Source organism: Vicia villosa, linkage group LG5 (assembly GCF_029867415.1).
Source record: "Vicia villosa cultivar HV-30 ecotype Madison, WI linkage group LG5, Vvil1.0, whole genome shotgun sequence".
NCBI classification, from domain to species: domain Eukaryota; kingdom Viridiplantae; phylum Streptophyta; class Magnoliopsida; order Fabales; family Fabaceae; genus Vicia; species Vicia villosa.
Window position 1 is genome coordinate 147,724,152 of NC_081184.1, and position 26,871 is coordinate 147,751,022.

The 26,871-nt window shown below is 31.8% G+C and overlaps 2 protein-coding genes and 1 long non-coding RNA gene across 4 annotated transcripts; 2 read left to right on the plus strand and 1 right to left on the minus strand.

Annotated features, from left to right (window-relative positions):
- Nucleotides 1–638: 638 nt before the first annotated feature.
- On the plus strand, nt 639–7,364 carry LOC131603090 (cell division control protein 2 homolog 2). Its single transcript, XM_058875342.1, has 9 exons — nt 639–764; nt 865–910; nt 1,001–1,185; nt 1,932–2,052; nt 3,787–3,960; nt 5,162–5,325; nt 6,005–6,092; nt 6,173–6,226; nt 6,910–7,364. The coding sequence occupies exons 2-9, from the start codon at nt 902–904 to the stop codon at nt 6,997–6,999; spliced, it is 885 nt and encodes a 294-aa protein (XP_058731325.1). The 5' UTR covers nt 639–764; nt 865–901; the 3' UTR covers nt 7,000–7,364.
- A 2,327-nt stretch (nt 7,365–9,691) lies between these two features.
- LOC131603091 (protein LIGHT-DEPENDENT SHORT HYPOCOTYLS 4-like) lies at nt 9,692–11,124 on the minus strand. Its single transcript, XM_058875343.1, has one exon. It carries the CDS (start codon nt 10,645–10,647, stop codon nt 9,958–9,960), a length of 690 nt encoding a protein of 229 aa, XP_058731326.1. The 5' UTR covers nt 10,648–11,124; the 3' UTR covers nt 9,692–9,957.
- Nucleotides 11,125–25,061: 13,937 nt separating this feature from the next.
- LOC131607715 (uncharacterized) lies at nt 25,062–25,727 on the plus strand. 2 transcript variants are annotated; one of them, XR_009285390.1, is made up of 3 exons: nt 25,062–25,128; nt 25,370–25,525; nt 25,608–25,727. It is a non-coding gene; the product is annotated as an uncharacterized LOC131607715 (long non-coding RNA). The 2 variants fall into 2 exon arrangements; XR_009285389.1 differs by having other exon boundaries at nt 25,088–25,238.
- The last annotated feature ends 1,144 nt before the right edge of the window (nt 25,728–26,871 follow it).

Sequence of the window (26,871 nt, forward strand, 5' to 3'; positions counted from 1 at the left end):
TTTTCATTCATGAGATAGAGAAGTTTTTGTCAATATTTCAAAAACCTTTTTTCTTGAGTGAGATCAAATCTCAATATTTGTTAATTATAAAAAACTTACTTTTAATGTAAATTTTATGAGCAGTAAAAAATAATTTGAGGAGTTTAATAAATAAATACTTGATACCTCAATGAGTGATAAATAAATATAATACATTATTAATGAGTAAAATTGATATTAATGTTTTATCTCAAACACATTAATAAATTAATCAATTTAAATTGATTAATAACTTTCTTTAACTTAATATTATTAACTGTATCATTTAAAATGTATTCGCGCGAACTTCTAATTAATTTTACTACTAATAACTATAATATTTAAAATGTATTCGCGCGATTTTTAACTAACTTTATCATTACTAATAATAAAATTATCGGTACATTCGCGCATTTTTATCTAATCTTAATTATCAATATATTTCGCGCGGATTTTTAACTAGTTTTAACTAGTAACAATAAATTCATTGGTAGAAAGAAAAAAAAATCAAAATAATAGTAACAATAAATTCATTGGTAGAAAGAAAAAAAATTAAAATTAAAATTCAATATTGATTTTTATTATTAAAAAGAGTAAAAGAGAAAAGAGTAAAAGAGAGGAGGGTGAGAATAAGAGGAATAGAAAAAGACTGAACATTTAAGAGAGGCGGAGACTGAGACTGAGACTAGACTATGAGACTGGGAGGACTATACGGCGCGCTGTCTGTGTAACCGTTTCTCGCTCCGGTAACTGCTTAGATCTTCTTCTTCATCTTCATCTTCAATCGTTTACTATTCTCTCTAATTTCACTCCATGTTTTTTTTCTCTTTCTTTGATGTTACGTAGAACAAGAACTTCGCTTTGAACTTTGAGAGTTTCTCCGATGGAGCAGGTTAGCGAAACGCGCTTCTAGTCTTAATTTCATTTTGCGAATATGAAAATATGCTCCGATTGTTTTTGCTGATTTTGTAAGTTCTTGCAGTATGAGAAGGTTGAGAAAATAGGAGAAGGTACATACGGTGTAGTGTACAAGGCTAGGGACCGTGTTACCAATGAGACGATTGCTTTGAAGAAGATTCGACTCGAACAGGAAGATGAGGGAGTTCCTAGCACTGCCATAAGAGAGATTTCGCTTTTGAAAGAAATGCAGCACCGGAATATTGTTAGGTATTCTGATTAGTAATGCGTTGGATGCTGATGTTGTAATTGATGCTCTGAGTAATGATATTATGTTTGAAATTAGGAGGATTAGTGTTTAATGTGAGGTTTAGAGTCTCGGTGTGTGTTTCTCTTGTACTGTTTTTGGTACATTGGTGTTACAGTTAATAGATCTGCACAGAACAACAGTGTTTGGTGTCTAATTTTCCTGGTCAATCCGATGCTGCGTATGAACAATTCTGTCTGTGTGATTATTCTGGCATGGCTAAACTAGTGTATGATGATGTTGCTGATATAGTTTATGCCTTTACGAATTGAATATGTATTTGTGTTTTCCTGGTCAATCCGATGCTGCGTATGAGAAATGCTTTCTAACTGTGTGATTATTCTGACATGGCTAAACTAGTGTATATGATGATGTTGCTGATAGTTTATGCCTTTACGAATTGAATATGTATTTGAATTATCCTGGTCAGCCCAATGCTGCATATGTGCTGCTGCAATGCTACCTACATTATCGTGTGATCCGTGCTCTTCATGATTCTGCCCCTGTCTTGTGGCCAATGTGATAGTCTAATTCCATTTATACTGTTAAAATTAGGATTGGGTGGCACTGGAAAACCTGTTGTTGATTTAAGACTTGTTGGATATGTTGTTTCAATTAGTTCATAATTCATACATTGGTGTCCTAATGTTATTCTACTTCTTTAACTATTTGCTTACTGAGTTATGGTTGATGGTTATGTGGATGGCAGGTTGCAGGATGTTGTGCATAGTGAGAAGCGATTGTATCTTGTTTTTGAGTACCTTGACTTAGATCTAAAGAAGCATATGGATTCATCTCCGGAATTTTCCAAAGATCAACGACAAGTAAAAGTGTGTGACTTTTCTGCTTCTGTTTTCTTTAGAAATTTTGAGCTTTTTTATGACTACGAAAGTAACGAAGTAGCAAGAAATACTACTCAGGCATTGATTGAATGGTTTTCGTATCTCCAGGCCCGTCTCTCTAAAAATTAAATGAATAAAAAATGAAAGCCAATGGTGATTTATTAACATTTTGGTTGGCAACATAACTATAGTTTGTCAAAATGCAGGTGCATACATATTATGCATGTCTCTTGAATTTTGTGATGAATTGCAAGTTGGATTGCAGTTGATTGGTTTGATTTTGTCCATAATAGTTTGCTATTTACGAAGATGAGTGACAGGTTAATTAGGTTTGACCTTTAGTATGTTGATTTTGTCCATAATAGTTTCCCTCTGGTTCTATTTATAAGAGAAAATTTGTTTTTTAAGTTAATTGCTTAATCAATGCATCTGGACTGTATAATATATCAAATACATTGATTATTTAATGAATCTAAAAAGTCAATTTTCTCTTATAAATAGGACTAGAGTGAATATTTATGAAGACGAGTGACAGGTTGATTAAGTTTGGCCTTTAGTATGTTGATTGGGCCTGCTAAGTGGATCTGTGCTTTCTGAAAATGAAGTATGATTATCTGTTCTCGAGAAAAAATTAACTTTAGCATGTTGACTGTGGCTTTTAGTTACTCACTGAAAGTGAAGGTGCTTGCTACTTAAATTGAAATTCTTTGTTTTTGACAAAAAGTAAACTGGGTCTATGAACTAATCATAGCCTACGAAGCACGGATGTCAAAATCTCAGTCGAATCGTATCTGATACGCCGATACACTGCGATACGACGCCGATACATATCAAAAGAGTATCTAAATTTATTTATTTTAGAAAATAAATAAATAAATCTGATATGACGGCGAAACGGCTCCGATCTGATGCAGATACATGACTCTTCATTTTTCTCAGAGTCATTCACTCACTTTTTAACGGTTGTTTTCTTTAATACCCTCCCTTTAATTTTTTCCTAATACTTGTCCTTTTGTAAGATTGGTTTTATTCTCTATAATTTCTTGCTATCAATTACCGATATTTGAAATTTAATTCAGATTAATTATGACTTTCTTTTTACGTTTTATTAATATTATTTATTAAGGAAAATTTTAGATTCGTCTGCAAGTTCCTTTCTTCCTTCTTTAAATCTTTCACGTAACATGTTAAAAATTATGTTATGTGTTTGATTTTTGTTTGACTATGATTTAACTAGATGTATAATTTTAATTTTATATATGTATTTTAAACGTATTGTATCCTTTATTATTCAATTAGTGACGTATTGTCGTATTGAATACACATCGTATCTGATACTCGCATCTTGTCCGTGCTCCGTTGATCATAACGTATATATTTTCTACATCAGAAGGAACTCTAGTCTTCTTTGCTGGTGCAAAGCATCACATGACTGTAAAAATGGTGTATTAGTTTGCATCTTTTGTCTTTCATTAGATGTTTGCCCCCCTTTTCATTGCCTGCCTCAACTTTGAAATGAATTATCTGCGCTGGAGCATATGTGTTTTAGTTTCCCTTCCCATTTAATTGTGCATTTTTTATCACGATTAAATACTTCTACCTTATCACTCATCATTAATATGAATGTATTTTATCACGTATTGGAAAAGAGACAATCTAATAATAGTGACAAAGTGGGCCAATTAATTTGGAATTTGAATTGTTTAATGATGTTTTCTGCAGATGTTCCTCTATCAAATTCTCTGTGGCATTGCTTACTGTCATTCTCATAGAGTTCTTCACCGAGACTTGAAACCACAAAATCTGTTGATAGATCGCAGCTCTAATGCGCTAAAGCTTGCAGATTTTGGATTGGCTAGAGCATTTGGAATTCCTGTTAGGACATTTACACATGAGGTTTGTATGCTGCTAACTTATGTTGGCTTTTGGAATTTGGTCATCTATGGAGGTTCTGAAAATTTGAAATTAATGGGCTGATGCACAAGATAATAATTAAGTACACATGCTTAACTTTAATGTTTGAATAATTTTGAACTGCAAACTTTAGTCGGAAACCTTATTGGTCTATGTTGGAATTTCCACCTTCATTGTAGTCCGCCCCTAGTCGCCTAAATTGTGGCATTTGGCTTGGCTTCATTGCAGCCTCCAACACCTTCATTGTGTTGGGTTTGAAGGGGTTGATTTAGTCCCACATTGCTTAGAGATATGGCCTATGTTGTGTTTATAAGTGGGGGCAATCCTCACCATACATGCCTGTTTTATAAGGTTGAGTTAAGCCCAACCTAAATTTTAAGATTTTATAATGCTATAGCAATGCAATAAATCTTTCAGTTTATCATTTCTTCTCCCTGACTATAATTTGTTATCTGTTGGACCCTCCTCTTGGGTATCTTATTATTATTAAATTGAGGAAACAATGATGAAAACTCGTGTAGGATTGTTTGGACAGTTGAGAAGATGATTGTGGTTACAGTAGGCGGCCACTGGCTAGTGAGAAAAGTTATCAAATAGAGGATAGTTTGATTAAAAGTCGTAAAGGGAGACCTACATAGTTAGCAGAGAGCAGTATAAAGACCTTTCTCTAGACGATTTTGCTCAAATAGTTATTAACAGAATCCTATGCCATTGATTGTCCTATTTTGTCAACTCACCTACTGGGAGACTGGAGAAGGCTAGATGGTCGCTGTTATTGATGTATTATTTGTCTTTCCCCCTAATGGATTGCTAATTTTAACATTTCTTTACCGAGATAATGAATTTAACTCCCAAATTAACAAGGAAATTGTCTTATGGGAACTGTAAAATAATATGGTCTGTTTTATGTTATCCATCTAACTAATTCTTAGATTATTGCCATTCTTATAAAGTTGAAAATTTAAATACATGAAATATATAAGTTAGGGAGTTCTACAAGTAAACATGGGAAGCAAGGGCCAGGTAGTCTATATTTCTTTGAAACAGATGCTTGAAGTTATTAAATTAAAAGATTTATTAAATTAAGAACATAAAAATCTTTTGAACAGGTATAATGATAGATGGGATTTTATGACTAGATATTGATTCCTATTTTTACACTGGTTTTGGCGATTGTTTTTAGGTGGTGACACTATGGTACAGAGCTCCAGAAATATTGCTTGGGTCCCGTCATTATTCTACCCCAGTTGATGTCTGGTCAGTGGGATGCATATTTGCAGAGATGATAAACCAGCGACCACTTTTCCCCGGAGATTCTGAGATTGATGAATTGTTTAAAATATTCAGGTATGTAGCTTTTTTGCCATAAGTTTTACAGTTAATTAGATATATCATATAAAATTCTGCCAGATACAAATTGGACAAAGAATGCCTCCTAAGTCCATTAAAAGGCTCCAGACTTAAATTTGAATTATGGCTCAAATGTGTACTGTGATTTTCCAACTTTCGATTAATCTTAATGATTGTTAGGTTACAGATTTTTTCAGGTTTTAATAGTTTAGAATAGTCTAGACAGGGATTCAGTTGAAAGGACCTGAATACTGTATGTATTACTTTAATTGATGAATGCAAATAATAAGTGGTATGAACTCTCTGATTCCTGTATTTTACATTGACATTTCTCATAGATTTAAGACCATTTGGAATTGGTTGGTAGTTATGAGGATAAAATTGGAGTTTGGGCTGTGTTTTGTAATCTAGTTTAGGGCTTTATGACAAAAAAAAAGGGCAAACCGAAAGGATCCTTTTAGAGATTTGCAACATATTTTACTAGAATCTTCTGTTAATGTTTTGATCAAAGTGTATACTTTTGTTTCAAAATATAGCTCAGGGACTTTTATACCACCAGTATTGCAATCTAATATAATTCGGCCAATATATTTTTCCTTTCAAACAAGCATATAACAAACAAATAAACAGTACATAATGTCTGCTTATAATTTTGTACATTGTTCCTTATATGAAGAATCACGGGTACACCAAATGAAGATACATGGCCTGGAGTGACTTCATTGCCTGATTTTAAATCAGCCTTTCCGAAATGGCCATCTAAGGTAATACAATGTATCTTTAACTCACATTAAATAATGTTAGGATTTCATTGCCATGTTTAACCTTATTTTTTGTTTTGCAGGACCTAGCAACTCTAGTCCCAAATCTTGAGCCATCTGGTCTTGATCTGTTATCTGTAAGTGACTGCATCAAATATGATACTTTTTTAAATAATGAAGAAAGTAAATGTGTCTATTACGGTGATAAAATGTAACCAAATGTTTTACATATTTTGTTATCAACGAAGAGGAAGTACTAACTGTGACAGCATCAAATATGATATTTTTTTAAATAATGAAGAAAATCACGGTGATAAATTGAAACCAAATGTTATGCATATTTTGTTATCAATGAAGAGGAAGTACCAACTGTTATTTTAGAACTAGGATAAAACTAAAGATCCACATTCAAAGCAGTTAGAAAAGCTCAAGTATCAGATGGTAATGTTTCTCATAATGTTGTAGATTAACACTACCTTTATTTGTTAAAACAATGACCGATTAGAGGTCATTTCTCACTATTCAGACTTGGGTAAAAAGGTTGACCATGCAAAATGGTGATATGAGGTCACAAACATTTCTGTTTGGCGATTTATAACAAACTTCATCAATCATGATTTTACCAATTAGGAATGTACAAATTGATTAAGTTTGGAACTGAAAGGATAGGAAGAGTGAAAGTGATTGTCCTCTGCTTTGTGTTCATCAATTAAAAAATATTAACATGCATGTTTTATGCTCTCCCTAATGATTGATTGCTTTCATTGATTTTAATTGGTTCTTACATTAGTATATGAATGTGTTGTGTGTTGTATTCCAGAGTATGCTTCGCTTGGATCCAAGCAGAAGAATTACTGCCAGGGGCGCTCTTGAGCATGAATACTTCAAAGACATTAAATTTGTCCCCTGAGTTCCTGGCTTCACGAAAGAGGTGTCTATATCATGTGTAGCAGTTTTGGGTTTTTGGCTCAGAAATGTGTGTTATCCTTGCTATTTTCTTCAATGCTTTGGACTGAGTAATATTTATTTATTGGTTTTTACAGATATTTTTTTATATTCAGCTTGAGTGTGATTATATTCTCTATTAATTTTTTGTTTGCCTTAGTCTCAATACAATGCAACCGGCAAATTCCTGTTTGCTTGATGTATAATATTAATAGATATTGCTGAATGGTGGTTGTAGAACAAATAGTTACTCCTACTGGCATGGAGCATGTAAATTTGACATACTTGATACACTCTTGTCTGTAAGTTGATTTTATCTGCTTATTCAAATGTACGAGTGAAGTATCCCAAAGTATTTTTTATTATAATAAAATGAATTGATGCATGGTTGCAAATAATTGCGATAGTTTTAAAATGATCACCACCATGGCGGTGATCACCACTATGCTTAGATGCTTTGTGCACTAATTATTTGGAAATCACAAAAACCAAAGTTCTGAATGAATTTTGCAAACCCCTCTATGTTTTTTTTTTATAAGAAAAAAAAAACAGTAGAATGAGCAAGCTTGAAGCACAGCCTCCACTTCACCATCTTCTCCATGAAAAGCAGTGGGAGCTTTTCATTAATGCAGGTCATTCAAACTTTGATTCTGAAGAATGAATACCGTAAAAATATATTCCCCACCATTCAACAGATGGGATGGATTGATTCTTAACACCACAAACTAAGACCTCTCGAAGTTAGATGTTATCCATTCAAAGCATAATGCAAAGAAATTTTGGGTATTTCTCTTGAGCTTTAATCTACTATCTATCTACTATCTATTCATTAATAATAGATTGATCAAATTGCCTAAATTACTCTTTCACCAAAATTTATTTGCACTAATAAAAGGTCATTTTTGTAACTAACAAATTAAGTATTCACTCTTTCAACTTTATTGAATGGATGCACCAAGTGTTAGCTTTTCATTGGTCCGAATTAAATAACATTTTTCCTACAACTTTATTGCATGAATGATGACATCACATGTAAGCCATGGATGATGGAAGTCATATTTAAATTTCTTTTACATTTCATTTTCCCACACTTTCTTACTTTCATTTTAATTTTTCTTAATTTATTTATTATCACAAAAAATATTAATAATCTATTTTTAAATTTTAATCTTACTAAAAATTTCAAATTTCTTTCGCATTTCATTTTTCCATATTTTAATTTTTCAACATTTATCTATTATCGCAAGAAATATTAATAATCGATCATTTAATTATTATTCCCAAAAATATTTAATTATTTCACGGGCCACTATCAACTCAATATTTAATTTTTTTTAATCGATCATTACACATTTTCTCTATCTTAATTAAAATTTCAAATTTCTCTCACATTTTTTCACACTTTCTTACTTTCATTTTAATTTTTTCTCTAATTATTTATTTATTTATTATCTCACGGGTCACTATCAACATAATGTCTATTTTATTTTAATCAATCATTGTCTTTATTTGAGAGATGATTTTTATTTTTAAATGTTAATATTTCATTTTATTATCTCCATCTTATTGTATTTTTTATATGATTATTTAATATAATTGAATTTATATGATCATTTTTCATTTATAATTAAACCATAGTGATCTATATCATTTTTTTTAATTGTTGTTGGACCGTCAATTATTAAATTACCTGACCCAATTTTTCTATTGTGTTCTTAACCTATCTTAAACATTTTTTTGTGGATCATTGTTTTCTATATAATTATTGTTAAATTTACAATTAAGTAAATTATTTCATATTTTTCATTTATATTTAAAATTTTACATTTGCATTTGTTAAAATTTTATTTTTTTTTTCAACTCACATGTCCTTTTTTATATGGTTCTTTATTACACACAAAATTAGCACATGAATACGATAATAATGTTTAATCTTAAGGGCCACTTTCAATACAATGCCTATTTTATTTTAAACAATAATGACTTTTATTTGAAAACTAAAGTATTTATTTTCAAATTTCAAAACGATTCCTATGGATATTCGGTTTTCAAAGAATTGGGAGTATAACAGAGCAATCAATAAAACTCTAACTCTATTCAAGTAAAACAATTCCTTTTAATTATGCATATTGCTTATAATTCCTTTTATTTATATTATTCATATCATTACAAAAATACTACACCAGAAAAAAAAATCACCCGTGCGGAAGCACGGGTCTCTGACTAGTTATTGTTTTGAAAATATTCTCATGCGCTTACCTAATGTAACTAATATTTGCTAGATTTAATGAGATCTTTAAATGAGTTCAAGTTTACAATTTTTTATTACTTTATAAATCTCTTGTTAACTTACAATAGAGTCTCACAAGATAAAATATAAAAATAATTTTATAAGTGATGACTGTCTTTAAAATCTAAGTAGAGGTTGAATTAGACTCAACACATATTCACGTAAACAAATAATCATCATTTGACAAAAAAAAACTTTGCCTTGGTTTTTTCCAACAAAAAAAAAACTTCATTAATTCTTAAAAAAATACTACCAACTCCCTCCTTCAATATAAAAAACTTCTCAATTAACAAGATATCAAATCTTTATGCCCTTTGTTTTCATGTATATCTTGTGTATTTAAAAATCAAACCGAAAAGAATAAAGTCGAATAATAGATGTATCATATAATGCAAGCTGTTCCAAATGAATAGATAAATAAGAGAATATCATTAATCAAATTACAACTTTCCTTACCCTAAAAACCAAACCATAAGATAGAACGAAATTTCACTGTTAACTATTACACTACAGAATTGATATAATAGGCTATTAATAATGACCACACCCTTATGATTCTACAAATTCTACCAACACATGCATGAAATCTTATGCGTAATATATATAATAATTCAAGTATATATCTTAAATACACTAATTTGAGAAGTAAGAAACTGCAGCAGCATTCCTAGAAGCTATCCCATTTAAAACTGAGTACTGATCAACATAGCCACCACCATGACCATACCCTGAATGCACTATACCATGATCCTGATCCACCATCATTGACCCATTTTGTTGATTTTGAACATTCACCTTCTTCCTTTTCTTCTTCTCATAAGCAATTCCTCTAGCCTTAGCTTGAGCATCTCTAACTTCCCTAAGATACAATCTCACAGCACGTGCTCCAAAAGGGTTCATCTCCGACGAACCACCGTTCTCTTCAAAAGCAGCACGTAACCTACCAATAAGAGCATCAAGACTCCCCCAAGCTTGCTTCAAAGGACAAGGACATGGACCTGGTGGATGTGAGATTCCATAATAAGCACAGTTTTCAGAGTGAACTTTGGTTTTTCCAAACTGATCCAAGTAACGAAGAAACTCAAGAACGTGTGCACCGCTGCAACGAGAGAGTGTTAGTGGTGGACGATGGTTTTTTAGGTATTGACCGAAAGTATTCCAGTCACGTCTCTTTTGTGACTCGTATCTGCTTAGTGGTGGAGCAACAGAAACTTGCATTCTTTGTGAAGTTATTAACTCTTCACTATGGTTGCTGCTGCTTGAGGAGGAGTTTTGATAGCCGGAGATAGCGGCGGAGGCGGCGGCAGCCACGGCAGCTGACATATCAAAGTTTTGAGCTAGGATATATATGTGTGTGTTATTGAGCTTGAGCACAAGATGTTTTTATTTTGTTTTTTGTATAAGTTGAGATACATGTATATATGTGTGTATATATAGGTTTTATAGTGGTTTGAGATATTTGATGTTGAAAAGGTAGTGTTATTCAGGTGGGTTTGGTTGGGATTTGTCTAAAGCTAGCTAGCTGGATGAGAGAAGGAAAAAATCGGTGGTTTGAAAAAAGTGATTGATTTTAGAATTCATGGCATGTGGTCAAAAGGAAAGAGATAGGAGTTTGGTGTGATTTTGGTAACATGGATCATGGGTGGATGCATGGATCTAGTAATGAAGATGATGATAATTGGTTGAAATTCTTGGTCTAGTTAACTAAGGCTATACTCAATCTTGTGGATGTGGAGAAGAAAAAAAGATGAGTCTAACTTGGGAGAGGTGACGAGGAATTTATAAAAGTTAAGCAAGAAGAATATAAGAGGATTTGAGTGTTAGGATGAGGTATAGGGTATATAGGGGGTAGCAAATTTCTTAGGTATAGGGAGACAAAAGAGGGGTCCATGCATTAGAGACCAAGTGATGGCAGTTTGAATATCACTTTAATTAATCTATCTCAATCATTGATCACACCCTAGTCAATTGACTTTTTAATTTGTTCTTAACCCTTTTTTTATTGAGTGAATTCTGATAACAAATAAAGGAAGAAAAGAAAGGTGGGGGGAAGTTGTTTTGGCCTACCTCATTAAGTAAAGTAAGAAGAAATACAATTTATCTCATTGGAGTGGACAGATAATTGTCAATTTGCACTTGATAGGTCTATTAACATAAGATTAAAGAGTTACGCGGGTGCTATGGCAACTGTTTTCTGTCTAGCATGATGGCATGAGTTAAGTTCATTCACAAGTATTTTTTCAATCTTAAGACTAAATAACTGTAGTGCACTTGGACTGTACTTTCCAAACTTCAATCATAGTGTGGGGTGCCTAAGATATTAGTATTAGGGTTGAGATATTCTCAATTTCTTCTATTTATTTTTCCTTTTTATTATTATAATTTTAAAGAGTTTTATGTGTATTAAAAATAAATGTGATTATTAAATGTCACATTTATTACATTTATATTTTTAAAGCTTACAATACTCCTCCTTTCCATAATAATTATATATTCGACAATTTAACGTAGATTAATAGTTACTTTAATCCTCATGTATGATGATGGTCGGTTGTTTTATGATCATTAATGATTATTATTAATGGTTGGTTGGTTGGTTGTTTTATTAGTTTTAATGATTTTTTTTGGTTTTTTCTTCACCCACCTCCTAACCTTTTTGCCCACCCCTGGTGAATTTACCACAATACCCCTTGTTTCGGAAGTTCATTTCCGAAACGGTACTTTTTTTGGAAAAAAGGTGTTTTCGGAAATGAACTTCCGAAAACGTGTTTTTTTTAATATAAAATATTGATTTCGGAGATGCATCTCCGAAATAAAGTCACTTTTCAGAAAATGTGGTGTTTCGGAAGTTCATCTCCGAGCGCACCCCCCTTGGAGGAATTCGGAAATGCACTTCCGAAAATAGGTCTGGACAGAAGAAAATGAACAATTCGCTTTATTTAATCGGGTGAAAATTACAACGATAATATTACATAAAATTAAAGTTACATATTGTTAAACACGGGTAGGTGGGGATGAGAGAGTGGTGGGGAGAAAAAAAGGCTTCCAAATTTCAAAAGGTTTATTTATTATTTTAATAAAAATACGTACAACTGAAAGTAACAAATGACGGAGGAGGTGTAACCGGAGCCGAAACATATGACGGAGGAGGTGGATGTCCGGAGGAAGAAGACCCGGAGGTACGTCCACCGCGAGACAAAGGAGCCAATCAATGTAAGCTATAATTTATCATTATCATCAGGGGACGTCATTACAAAAAATTGGAAAAAAAATCTTATTATTTTTAATCTTGATTTTTTAGAAATGACGTCCCCAGATGATAATCATAAACTATAGCTTACATTGATTGACTACTTTGTCTCGTGGTGGACGTATCTCCAGTTCTACTTCCTCCAGACATCCACCTCATCCGTCATATGTTCCGACCCCGGTTACCACTTCCAAAAACTAACATGATAAATCCAATACAAATACACTGTGCGATACAATCCGAAATCAGAACAAAACAAAACAAAAACATGTTATTCTGCCCGACGAGCGTTACAAAATACACATCAAACAAAAAAAACACGTTATTCTTCCCGACGAGCGAACTCCTCCGAATGAAGATAATTATACCAATCCTCATCCCACTCAGTCTCAGAACCATCAGCGTTGATCACGACTCTCACGCCTGAAGACTGAGCTTGAGCATCCGGGCCCCGGGCCCCCTGGGAACGAGAAGTAGAGTCGGTCGAAACCTTCTTCTTCTCCTTCACCTCCTTCACCTCCTTCACCTCCTTCACCTCTTTCACCTCTTTCTTTGAAGAATCCTTTCTTCCCTTAGCGCCCTCTCTAGAAGACATGTTCCTGTAAACAATTGAAATCGATTAATATGCGAGACAAAATAAAAAACAAAAAAATTTGAACTTCTGATATATTTTGGAAGTTCATTTCCGAAAACTGGGATGGAGGTGTTTTCGGAAATGAACTTCCGAAACACCCCTGCGATGCAATTTCCTGCAACTTCCATGGCAGACCCCTAAATCAACCTTCAAACCAAATCAAAATGCTTCTAAACAACCTAAATACTACTAACAACCTAGCCATATATCATTTATGCAATTAAAACCCTAAATAACATGCATTTGAATAATAGATCTAAAAATTTCAAAACTTACAAAGTGTTAGGATTGAGGGCTTTTGAATCTTGTTTAGCAGTGTGATTGGAGCCTTGATGCAGCTTTGGAATTCTGTTTCCACAAATTTCCGCCTCTGCCACTTTTTGTTTTGATTTAGGGTAAATGATTGGGGGAAGGGGAGTGTTTTGATAAATCTGCAGAAATCGCAGTATTTCGGAAGTGAACTTCCGAAATAATTGTTTCGGAAATGAACTTCCGAAGTAAGTCAATTTTTAAAAAAAAACACGCTTTCGGAAATGAACTTCCGAAGCAGGGGTAGTTTTGGTTTTTCGCAGGAGGTGACCACCCATAGGGAGGTGGGTAAAGAAATTTTCTTTTTTTTTGTTCAAGTTTAGTTATTATGGTCACTCACGATTTTGTCTCATTGTCAGTGACATCTATGATTATTAACAATCTTGTCTTTTTGTCTTTGGGCTACTTAAAAAATAACAGTAGACAATTCCTTAAACACGAGGTCTTATGAACATCATTCTCGCAATTTTCTTCAACTAGGTAAAAAAATAAAGAATTGAGAATCGATTTCATTTTGTCCTAGATTCTTAGCTTTTCAGACTTTTTTGCTTATCCTAGACTCGAGTTGTGTTTCAACAATCCGTGAAAGACTTCCGGGTTGTATTTCAATAATCCGCGGGAAATCTCAGATTCTATATCCTTTGTGATAGGGTTTTCAAAGAATTCCACACCTCGGGACTTAACAATTACATTAGACTCCATATTTAAAAATCTACTTTGTAGTTGGATGCATATCCTATAAAAGCACATTTGATCCCTCGAGGACCCAATTTTGTTCTTTCAGGATCCATGTTCTTGTAATATGTTATACACCCCTACTCTAAAATAATTGATATTTGATGATCTACCTTTCTATATCTCCTATTGAGAAATACCAGTTATCTTCAAAGGAATCATATTCATTATATGACATGCAAATAATAATGCTTCACCCCACAAATTACATGGCAATTCAGAATGCATTAACAAAACATTTATCATTTCTTGATATGTTCTATTTTTTTTCTCGGCTAGATCATTTTGTTGTGGTGTACGAGGTGGAGAGCATTCATGTATAATGCCATATTCTTCACAATATGCATGAAATTTTATAGAAAAGTATTCACCGCCCCTATCACTCCTAAATACTTTGATACTTCTACTTAATTGATTTTCTACTTCCACTTTATAAATTTTAATGGCATTAAAGGCATCATCTGTATGCTTTAAAAGGTATACATGCGTGAACCTAGAGCAATTATCATTAAAGGTTATAAAATATCGGTTTCCACCACAGGTTAGCATGCCATTAAATTCACACAAATCATAATACACAAGATCAAGCAAATTTGATTTTTTTTCAACACTTTTGAAAGGTTTCTTAATCGATTTTTATTTAACACATTTTTCAAAATCATAAATATTACATGAGATTAATACGAATTTAATTAGTTTATTCATAGTACTAATACCAATATGTGCTAATCTAGAATGCCATAAAGAAATAGATTCAAGCATATAAGCAGAATTAAAAATTTCATTAATAATATTGTCGGTAGTACAAAATTTGATCATTCCCTCAGCGGGGTATCCTTTTCTTACAAATACATTGTTACGAGTCAATATTAGTTTGCCCGATTCATATAGAGACTTAATGTCTGATTTTCCCAATAAGTCCCCACTAACAAAGTTCCTATTCATGTCGGGGACATTAAATACATTGACAAGAGTGACTTTCTTTTCAGAAGTGAAAATGAGTTCACGAATCCCATTCCAACGACTCTAGATCTGACTTCATTTCCCATTTGCACTTCTTATCCATCATTTACTTAGGAATAGGTTATAAATGTTGTCGTGTCATAAGAGACATTCACGGTAGCACACATATCATACCTCCACCATTGTACTTTGCCTTTTATTGCCATAATCTCACTCACCGTAGCAATTAAGTCGTCATCGACATGAACAACATTAACTTTGTTTTTGCACTTGTTGTGCATGCAATCTCGAGCATAGTGACCTGATTTTCCGCAAACATAGCAGCCGCCTTTTGGTCCTTTTGGGGAATTTGTTATGTTCCTTCTTAGATCCGAGATGGTTCTTTATGTCATCATGTTTTCTCTTTCCTTTTACAATCACATTATTGATTCAAATTCGAAGGTGTATTAGTGTTGATAAAAAATCATATGAACATAAAATGATATTTAAAGAGTATTAGTGCTTGGAAACTTACATTTTTGTGTGATGTAATCTAAATAGTAATTATGTATATTACTAATATATGTTAGAAGAGGAACATTTGATAGATTAATTAAATGTAAAATGAATTATAGAAGTTAGACTTGGAAATTTATAAAGTAAGAACTAAATATGGTTGTAACCAATCGTTAGTTGGTTCAGTGGTGATTGACGCTAGATTTGGTAGGGAGGACCGCGGTTCGATCCCCTGCAACTGTGATCGGGAGGGGATTGAAACCAGTGGACTATACCGGTGGTCAAGAGCAAAAAAAAAAAAAGAGAACCAAATATGGTTATTAACCATCATGTATAACACACATAGTAAAAATTGGTAATCAGTGTTGTCAATTTGATCCTACCCCAAAAAGAAATTTATATTTTTCGTACTTCATCTATATGTCCTAAATTTTCATAAGGCTGAATAAGTGTGTTTAAGCGGACAAAATCATTTTATATAACTTTCTTTAAATTATAAATTATGTGAAAGCTCATAAAACATTCATAATACCTACACAAAATAATCCATATTAATCTAAGCAAGTATATCATTTATATAAGTATGCTGAGCAATCCAATAAAATAATGTGTTTTGATCCTACCCCAAAATGAAAAGTTAATACATGGTTAATTCAACGACTTATTATCAGTTTGTACATGGAGTCACAAGTTCACAACTCTCATTGTTAGGGGGTTTCTTCCGCATAAATTCTAGCTCCAGCCAGCTTCTGTTGTCATGATTTCTTTCTTCCTTTTGGATTTTTTGCTTTTTTATTGTAGCCTTGACAATTTTTTGTTAAAACTAAAATGGAAAAATGTAACTTTTTTCGCAGAGGTCAGAATCATCCATATGTTCCACAACATATCTGACATAAACATAATAAAATAACTTGAGTGTCCTAAACCCCAGAGTGATTATAACGGAAAAGAGAAGGTGCGTAAAACTTGAAGAGAACAGTTTGTGGGGAAGTAATCTGGTTTTTGTTTTCTATAGTATTTGAATTGAAATAATTTTCTTAGGGACTCTACTTTTTTAAAGGCATAGTAAAAACTAATATGATGTGTGTTTTTTGACAAATTAGCCATGTTTGCATTCTCTAAAATTATACATTTGTTCCGCATTATTGATTGAGCAAGATCATGCATCTTGAAAGAAATATATTCTGAATAATCAATCATTAGAATGTCTTAAAAGAATAATTTTTGGCACAATTCATTCCAAACCATGCTGCCAACATCTTAAATCTCCAAATTTTCTCTAGATGAAATAAATCCATTTGCCATCAAAACATTCTGTTATTGACTACGTGAATGTGTCCTTTTTCTGACTCTAGAGAATTGGAATTGCTCCATAGATAGGAAAAATGGTTCATTCATAACTACTCTTTCAATGAGTTGTTTCAAATTTGTCTAAAGACACTAAGGTTTATAAAGGAAGATGTAACTCTAATCTTACAATGTTTGTTTTTTTTTTGTCAAAACTTTTTCTATTGATTCATCTATTATTAACTAATAAATAGATAACTAAAATACTATTTTCCCACTAAATCTAGTTAGGTTACATTTTGTGACAAAAAAAATTATGTTCCATTCATTCATTTTTAATTATAGTAAGTAAATCATTAAAAATATTGTTATAATATTTTTTTTTCTGTCTCTTATCTTTCACTCGAAGTCCAGTTTGATCCTTTAACTTTTAAAACGACCATTGTAGTCCCTTAATTTATTATTAAGTGTCACGTACGTCCTACCGTCTAATTTTCATAAATGGAATTTATTATTGTCTACATGGCATCTCAGTTGGCATATTTGTCATCACCATCATCGTTTCCATGATTTTCTTCATATATGTGAACCTTGTAGTCCCTTAATTTATTATTAAGTGTCACGTACGTCCTACCGTCTAATTTTCATAAATGGAATTTATTATTGTCTACATGGCATCTCAGTTGGCATATTTGTCATCACCATCATCGTTTCCATGATTTTCTTCATATATGTGAACCCTAAATTAAATTAGGGCAAATAATTCCATCTATAATCGCCATAATCTCAAATGCTAAAACACTTCACTTCATCTTTTAATCTCAATTGAAGATACAAATGAATTCTGAGCATTGTTATTCCATTGTGAAGCAATATGGTAAACACAAAGACAAGAGTTTTATATGTTCTAATTCAAAGGTATATTTAAAGCTCGAAGTTGTGATAATACCCGGTTGTCGGTGTGGGAATATTGTTATTATTTTAAGGGAAACATCAATTACCAATTTTGAGGATGTCCACACTTTAGGGTAACCAATCTAAAAACCTTCATCATTATGGATATTTCTAAAACATAGCTTGTTTTGTAACATGGTCAATTTGGTTTCTGAATTTATACAAGGTTATATTGAAATTACATGTGGTTTCCTTGATTAGTTATATAAAGAAATGGAAGATGAGAAGAATCATTTTATGATAAAGCAGAAAAGGAAGTTGGAAATTTTAACAAAACAAAATGAAGAGCAACTGCATAATCTTGAAACACAGAGAACCATAATTTAGGAACAAAATCAAGAACTTGTAGAACTTGAAGTGGTTCTGAAGGAAATGGAAGAAAATTTGAAATACTTTAAATTTTGTTGTATTGACTATTTTAATGTATATGTTATTTTGACTCTTTTAAAATTCAATGTGCATTCCCAACATTGCTTGAAGTTGTTAAAGACTTTATGATTGTCCAGCTCAGGAGGCTGAACCGGTAGTGGAAGAGGAGGTTGTTATGAAATAGAAATTGTTTCTGAATGACAGAGGTTGAAGAGACGTATCTTCGATCGGTTAAGGAATCATACTTTGACATGGTACTAGAACTAGTGAAGTGATAAGATCAAAGCTTCTTAGCACGAATGTGATTCTTATACTATAAGAGTAAGAATTGGCACGATAGTGTCTTGAAACATTTAAGTTGTCGATCAAACTTCAAGCACGAAAATTGTGTTATGATGCGTGGTAGATCGAGTCGCCTTGGATCCTACCTTTGAAGATGATTAGTGAAAACGATTTCTGATAGGTTAATAGTGATCAGAACTTAATAAGAGAAACAATTATGTTGCCTCTAATGGCTAATATAAAATATTTGTGATGGCGCAACGAAAGAGATTGAGAGAACATGAAGGTAATTCATGAGAATCAAAAGACGATTCCCGCAAACAACATCACTATTCTAGAGTGGACCAAAAAATGTGTTGTATGTTAATGATGACTACCGTAGCAAGATTTTTGATGTAGTAATAGATGTCTCTGGTGAGCAAAGACAGTGGTATCTGCAATCATAGCACTCCAACGCTCAAATCAGTAAAATGTAAGAAGTGAAACTTGCAAGTGTAGGAATGAATAATACATTGATGTGACGCAAAACCACACTTATATAAGAATGACAGTTGAAATTGCCACCAAAAGTTACGAGGCGAGACATAATCTCTTGTTTGATGAATATGAACGGTTGAGATGAAGGCGTGGCTCTACTCTAGTGCAATACTTCAATATGTGAATCTGTAATGGAATTAGGCCGGTCTTATTGGGTGCAGCCTGGAACAATTATCTATATACAAATAAACAATTGGTGAATCAAACGTGATGAAAATCTATATTGGTAATTGAATTGGATTGATCTTATAGTATTGTTGGCCATCGTGAAACATTAAGGGAATCTCTTAGTATGCACCCAATTTTTAGTTTCAGGCGTTTTTGGATATGCATATTCGAAGTATCCCAATATTTTATTTTCAGAGATTTTTGGATATGCATATCTGAATTAACCAATATCCCAAATTTTTTTTTGATTTTATTTTGAAAAGATATTTATTTATAATATAGTTATAATATAATTAAAGTAAGTTATTATTAATAAAGAATAACTTAAATTTATAATTGAAAATTAAATATTAAAGTAAATTTATGATATGAAATTAAACAATGAATGCAATAATTAAATTTCGAATTGTAATGGTGAAATGCAATGAAACACGTACACGATACGAGTATCGGATACAATACGTATCCGATACGGCGATACGTTACTAATTGAAAAATACAAAATGCGATACGTTTAAGATACTCATATAAAAATTAAAATAAAATATTTAGCTAAATTATAGTCTAACAAAACCAAACTCATAATAGAACTTTCAATACATAACTATATTACTGAAAAATATTAAATCTAAGATATTGTTGTAGTATCAATGTCGTCTCCTCCTTCGCCATCATCGGCAAATAGAGCGGCTTTCAAATTTGGCTCATCAAGAGACAATGATGCAACTTCAAGAGTTCCAACACCATCAAAATTTTCCCATGCATCTTCACCATTGTCCCACATCTTAGTACTCTTTTCTTTGTATTCTTCACATTTCCTACCCAAAAGCCTCAAATCTATATGCACATAAACCAAGTCTTCAGGCCTTTTAGGATTCAACCTGTTTCTTTTTAAAGAGTGGATGAATGAATAGGTACTCCAATTTATTTCACAACAAGATGAAGAGCTAGGTTGCACAAGAAGTTACAAGGCAAGCTTTTGAAGAAGAGGAGCGGGAGAACCATGCATAACCCACCAAGATTTGGGGTCGAATACCCATCTATCTTCAATAGAATCAAAAGAATCAAAACCATTTGATTTTGATGAACAATTAGCATATTCAATTTTAACCTTTTTTCTATCCTCGACCGTTGTAAACAATTTTCGAAAACAGTTATTCTTTTGTGTAAATATCTCTACATCCTCATGTGGAGAAACTCTATTTGGATCCTCACGGAGCCATTCATCACTATAGTACCTATAAATGAAGTAAATTTTAATGCATAACTTATAAATTATAAAAGGATAAAAAATAAATAATAAAAAATCTAATAAATTTTTGGCTAATTTTACCTTGGATTTAGAGAGTAAGCCAAACAGTGGAGAGGGGTACAACTCTTAGTCCACCTATCAATTAGTATTGAATAAACAACATTATAAAATAGTGATATTGATGTATCATTTAAATATTTCCCTTCATGCCTATATATTGTTGTCTTCACCTTATATATCATAGAATCCCACGTTTCATATTCCAAATGAAGTGTGGAATCATCGATATCACAAACTCTAACCATATTATAAATAGCAGGTCCAGCCCTGTACATGTGCAACAAGTGGCACAACACAGGGCCCCTCAAATATATGAGGCCTCCAAATATTTGTATACATGTTAGTGCTATATATACTATATATATTGACTTTATGAATTAAGAATAATATTAACAATGTAACGCAGCAGCAGGGAGCTGTTTTGCAATTAGAAAGTCACTGATACATTCAATCTTTGTTATTCAATTATACTATTATTTTTATTCACAAAAAATTAAGCTATTGAGGTTCCTAGCCTCGTAAGCATGCTTCACACCCTTACACCATACATATACAATTGAAATGGAAACAAATTTAGCTCTTGAAATTTTTTATAAATATTTTATGATATATATATATATATATATATATATATATATATATATATATATATATATATATATATATATATATATATATATATATATATATATATATATATATATATATATATATTATGGTTTGTCAATTTTTCTTCTTTTTTTTTTTGATAAAAATATATTATATATTTAAAGATGTATTGTTGGTTGATTTTATTTTATATTAATATAATTAAAATTTAATTTCTTAAATCATTATTTTAAATTAAATTATTATGATTAAATAAATTATTAAATTTAAAATATTTTTAAATAACTTAACTTAATGTAATATTTATAAAATTTATTTATTTTTTGGTTAGTTTAGCATGTTAAGTATCACCTTCTAATAAAATCTCTATTTTTTTCAAGAAATATTTTATGTATTATACTAAAAAGTGTATATTAATAAATTAGAGTATTAAAGTTTGTAATATAAATTGTATTCAATTGGTTTTATGGTTGTGAGTTAGCAATAATTCTAAATAATTTTCTTAGTTTATATATTATTTGCAATTTAAATCATATTTTATATTTTAATTCATTATGGGCCCTATTGTCAAAATAGAACAGGGCCTCTAAATAATTTGGGCCGGCCCTGATAAATAGGCTCTGTAAAATCAATAATATATGCAGTTTTATCCCATCAAACATCATTCTAAATAAGTTCTTTTGTAGCTTGAGCCTTACCCATGTGATCCTCTTTATAAGAATTTCATTCTTCACTAATAATCATTGATTGCAAAGTTCAAGAATTTAAATCTTCTTAATATTACTATGACAAATGCAAAACGTGTGTCAGAAACATCAAGTAATTTAAAATATGATACTTGTTTAAAAATGACATTTCTCATAGAGTGGTTCATGATAAAATTTCTAACAAAAGAAACATCATCAGTAATCTGAGTAATCCAATTACATTCACTCCATACTACCTCATTTCTATCAGTATTTTTGGCAGCACATATGTTTTTCAATGCAAGATTTAATGCGTGCACAACACAAGTAGTCCAAAAAACTTTTAGACATGTACTTTCAATGATCATTCATGTAGCTTTGCATACAGGAGCATAATCTGTAATAACTTGGATTACATTTTCTTCTCCTACTTCTTGTATAACTTCAGTCATCCTATCACCCATGTAGTGTTTACTTTTAATTTCACCTGAAGGATCCATAGCTTTCAAGAATACAAGACCCCATTCACTTATGGCCATAAAATTTAGTAAAGGTCTTGTTTGACAATATGTCCATCCATCAGAAACAATGCTAACCCCTTTTGAATTCCAAGTTGATTTAATGGGCTTAAGCAATCTCTCAACATGTGTTTTCTCTTGTTGTAAGAGAGTTGTCCTCAATGCATTATATCCAGGGGAGAAACCAGATAAATTATGATTTGCAGCAAATAAATAAGAATTCACATAATAAGGATTTCTTGCAAGGTTAAAAGGCAATCTAGCAGAATAAAATATTCTAGCTATGAGAGCTCTTAGAGTCTCTCTTTCACTTAAATTAAAAGATTTCTCTAATGGACTATTTTTTTGTCCTCTTCAAAGAAGGACTCTCTTGCATTTTTTCAGTGGGTAATGAAACATGTTTAAGTTCCACTCTATTGCTAGCTAATTCTACAATTGATTGTAACTCAGACAAATATTCTTCGTTTACACTAGGACACACCGAAATTTCATTTCCATAAATTCTTAGCAAATGATTTTTTACTCTAGATAAGAACTTGTAAAATCTTTTTGACAAAAGTCACATACCCATACCTTATTTCCACCTGCTTCTGAACCTTTAGTACCCTTGTTTTTTATATTGACATAACTCCAGAGAGGACAGTGATCATGTTGTAAAATATTTTCAAAGAGGAACTTATTTGGAATTTTTGAATTTGATTTGGAAGATGTGGTTGACATTCTGTTATTTATTAAATGGGAAGGTATGAAGTAGAAAAAAAGTAGTAGAAGAGGAAGAAGTGTCTGTTGCAACTTGTAGAGAGAGAGAGAGATGGTGAATATTGAAAAATGTTAGTCGTATAAATAGCAACTAAATAGGCCTAATTGCCACTTTGGCTCCCCTATTTAACCTTTTTTTCGATTTTGGTCCCCCCCCCCCTCATTTTTAAAATCACGATTTTGATCCCCCTTTTGAGTTTTCTTTGTTGAAAAAGGGACAAAATATAGACTAATTTTGCATAAAAAGGTAAAATAGAGGGACAAAAATTGCACAAAAAACTTAAAAAGGCGACTAAAATAGTGGTTATTAAAATAAAGGGATCAAAATCAAGAAAAAGAGACAAAATAAGATACTAAAGTTGAAATTAAGTCTATTTTAATATGAGATTATTGGAATTGAAAACTTACACGGCTATTACCTATTAGGAAGTAGTATGTAATGATGAAAATAATTAAATGAGATATTGGAAATTGATATAAAAGATTATTGGAATCTTTGTAACGTGAAAAGATTAGGTAAGAATTAAATAGGGAATATATAATGACCATTAAAAAAATAAAAAAGAAATGAAGAGTCATTAAGAAAATAAAATTTACAAAAAATTGGGTCACATATCTGAGACGCATCGGAAGCGCATCGTAGCTGTATCAATTTTTTTTTTTATAAAAAAATTGGATACTCCTTCATTATGTATCGGATACGAATACGATTCGATAGAAATTTTAAAGTATTTGTGTTTCATAAGTGAAATATAATTGTCTTTTTTATTTATTTAAAATTATGAATAATTTTTGGATAAAATATATAAGAAGTATTTTTTGATTGTAACTTTAAAAAGTTAAATTTATTTATTTATTTTTTTTGTTAAAAAAAAGGCCTAAGCCCAGAGACGGAAGAAGCTAACCAGGAATCATCCGAGGCTCGGCAATTTCTATCCTATCATCTTCCAACAGACGACTAACAAAACTAGGGACAACCGTGTAATCAACAAAATTGTAAGTTAAGACACATCCTTCATTGGCCAACGCATCTGCACACTTGTTAACTTCCCGATAAGAGTGGTTAACTTGAACATCTTCATGAAGTGCAATCAACCAAAGAATTTTCCTTAGCAAAGCATAACCGTCAACGCTATTATACACACCTTTCTTAATAACATCCATAACCGCAATAGATGACAAACAATATAATAAATACAAATTGTTATAAATAAGAAATAAAATTATTGAGAAACAATTATTCATAACAATTTGATATTTTTAATTCAGAATTATTTAGTACAAGTGAAATTATTTCTTTCATGACACTTTTGTATGTGAATTTTTTTTTCTTTTTAAAGAACTTTTTCTAATTTTGAAACTTTTTTTTATATGCTCAAAAGAATGATAGTAAAACGTATCTTAATTAGTAACAAATTAACAATTTCGTAAATTCTCATTACACATTATTAATTTATTATATTATGTGTTTAATCTTCAACGACGGGTTGAAATCCTCTCCATTTCTCTAAGGAAATGGAGATGTTAATTACTAAAGTTTTGGATTAAGTCAATGATATAATTGTACATATTTATGGAAATTGTGACATTAAATGCATCTTTATTCATAAAAAGCATAGTAATGGAGATGTCCATCTATAATATAAGAAGGGAAATGGTTCTGGAAAACACCCAAATACCCTTCCTTCTAATTTTGCCACCTCTCCAAAATGGGGGCAATTTTGGTCATAAATTTACTTTTTTCAACTAATGATGTCATATAATTGACTTCCAATTATATAGTTGTTGCTTTTTGTCTTTAATAATTAACTTGGAGTAAATTGATGATGTCATTTTGTGTTGTTTGGTTACATACAAACTAATGTAGCTACTTTAATTCAAATTTCTCTGAAATCATCACTCTCTATGGTCCTTTTTCACGTGTTTCTTCCTCTTCAGTACTGTCTTCTTTCTCTTTCTGTATCTCACCACCATCCTCTTATCTCTCATTCATTTCTCTTCTCTCTATTCCTTCTCTTTCTCTTTCTGTTTGTCATCCTTCTCTAACGTATGATTTTTGCCCTAATACCAACAATTTTCAGTTTCAAATATGTGATATTTGATATACCCTAATCCCAATATTTTTTCGGTTACAAATCTGTGATATTTGATTTGTGTGGGTGCGATTTTTGGTTTCAGGTGTGTTTCGACGGTTGAAAGCAAACATATGTGTGGCGACCATGGTTTTAGGTGTGTTCTTACCGTGGAAACGGGCTTGAGACGGTTGTGATGGTGGTGGTTGAAACGGGATAGCAACGATATGATTGTAGTTGGCGGTTTCCGTCGACGAGTGTGGTGCGTATGCACGGAGCAACTTCTTTTGACTACTTCTGTAATATTAGTGAATCTTACTGAGATTTCCTATTTAAACTTTCAGGTTCTCTAGCAGATAAATGTGAAAAGCTTTATGGTGAAGTGAAATGGACGGGGGAAATCACTGTTTGAAAGGTTTATAAAGGTTTATAATTGGTTATCTGTTTAAATTTAGGGTTTTCAGTTTGTGATTAGGGTTTTTGTGTTTAATGTGATAATTTTGTGATAATCACAATACTAATATGTGACTTTAGATGCAACAGTTATGTTATATGTGATAATTTTGTGATAATCACAATACTAATACGTCGACGATCCATTGTAAGTGCATGTAATCATTTCTGTTGAAAAATATGGAAGATGATTCATTATTATCCTGCTGTTGTGTACTAATAAATATTAATATAGCATGTGTGTGAATTTGGATGAGTTAATTGGTGAAAAGGAATTAAGTATAAGTTGTTTTTCTGTTTTGACTTTTTTGATTTGTTCTACAAGGTGTTTGTGATTTTGAAATGGACCGAAGGTGGCCTTGGAATAAAAAATCATCTGATAAGACTGTGCTTATTTGTTAGTAGCTGCTGAATTGGATTCTGCTGGTGCCTCTAATCAGGAAAATCAGGTATGTGTTTATTGGCATTTTACATAAGCATATAAGAATGGTTTGAATTGAAGTATTTTTCATTTGCCTGATAAGTTCAGCTTAATTTTGTTATGCATGTGTAAGTTTCATGTTTCGAACAATTTCTGGTGTTTTTGTTAACATTTCATATGCAAGTTTTTTGTTTTTCTGATATGGTCTTTTTGTAATCCCCTGTTTCTGGTTAGCAAATTATGAAGCACACTAGACTTGATTCTCTCCTCCTCCTCATCTTCACATGTCTGCGTGTGCGGAATTTTAACTTGGATAGTTGGTTTGAAAACTTTACTTGGTTGAATCAGTCTGCTTTAAAGTGCGCAACTCACTTTAGAGAGTAAAGTGAGTGATGTCAACCATTGATAACAAATCAATGTTGATATTATATGCACTTGCGTAACAAATCATTGGTAGTTAAGATAACTATTGATTTTCTCACTTTAGATGAGCCAAATACTACCCGACTAATATTTTCCATAGTCTTGGTTTTATTGATTCAACAATATGATCATGTTCGTTTATGTTTTGTAATCTATTTTTTTTTATGCTGTTGCTCTTGCTTATGCAAGCAGGATGTTTATAAGAAGCCGGAAGATGTCCAAATCTCTGTAGAATCATATTCACATTTGACGGGTTTGGAAGATCAAGTGAAGACATATGAAGAAAAGGTAGAGACACTTGAGGATGAGAT

What these genes read in the sequence shown, in the direction of transcription:
- LOC131603091 (XM_058875343.1), bottom strand. Translation starts at nt 10,647, where the DNA reads ATGTCAGCTGCCGTGGCTGCCGCCGCCTCCGCCGCTATCTCCGGCTAT.
- LOC131603090 (XM_058875342.1), top strand. An exon ending in AAGATCAACGACAAGTAAAA is followed by an intron (nt 2,053 to 3,786) that starts GTGTGTGACTTT and finishes TGTTTTCTGCAG; the next exon opens with ATGTTCCTCTATCAAATTCT. An exon ending in CTGGTCTTGATCTGTTATCT is followed by an intron (nt 6,227 to 6,909) that starts GTAAGTGACTGC and finishes GTTGTATTCCAG; the next exon opens with AGTATGCTTCGCTTGGATCC.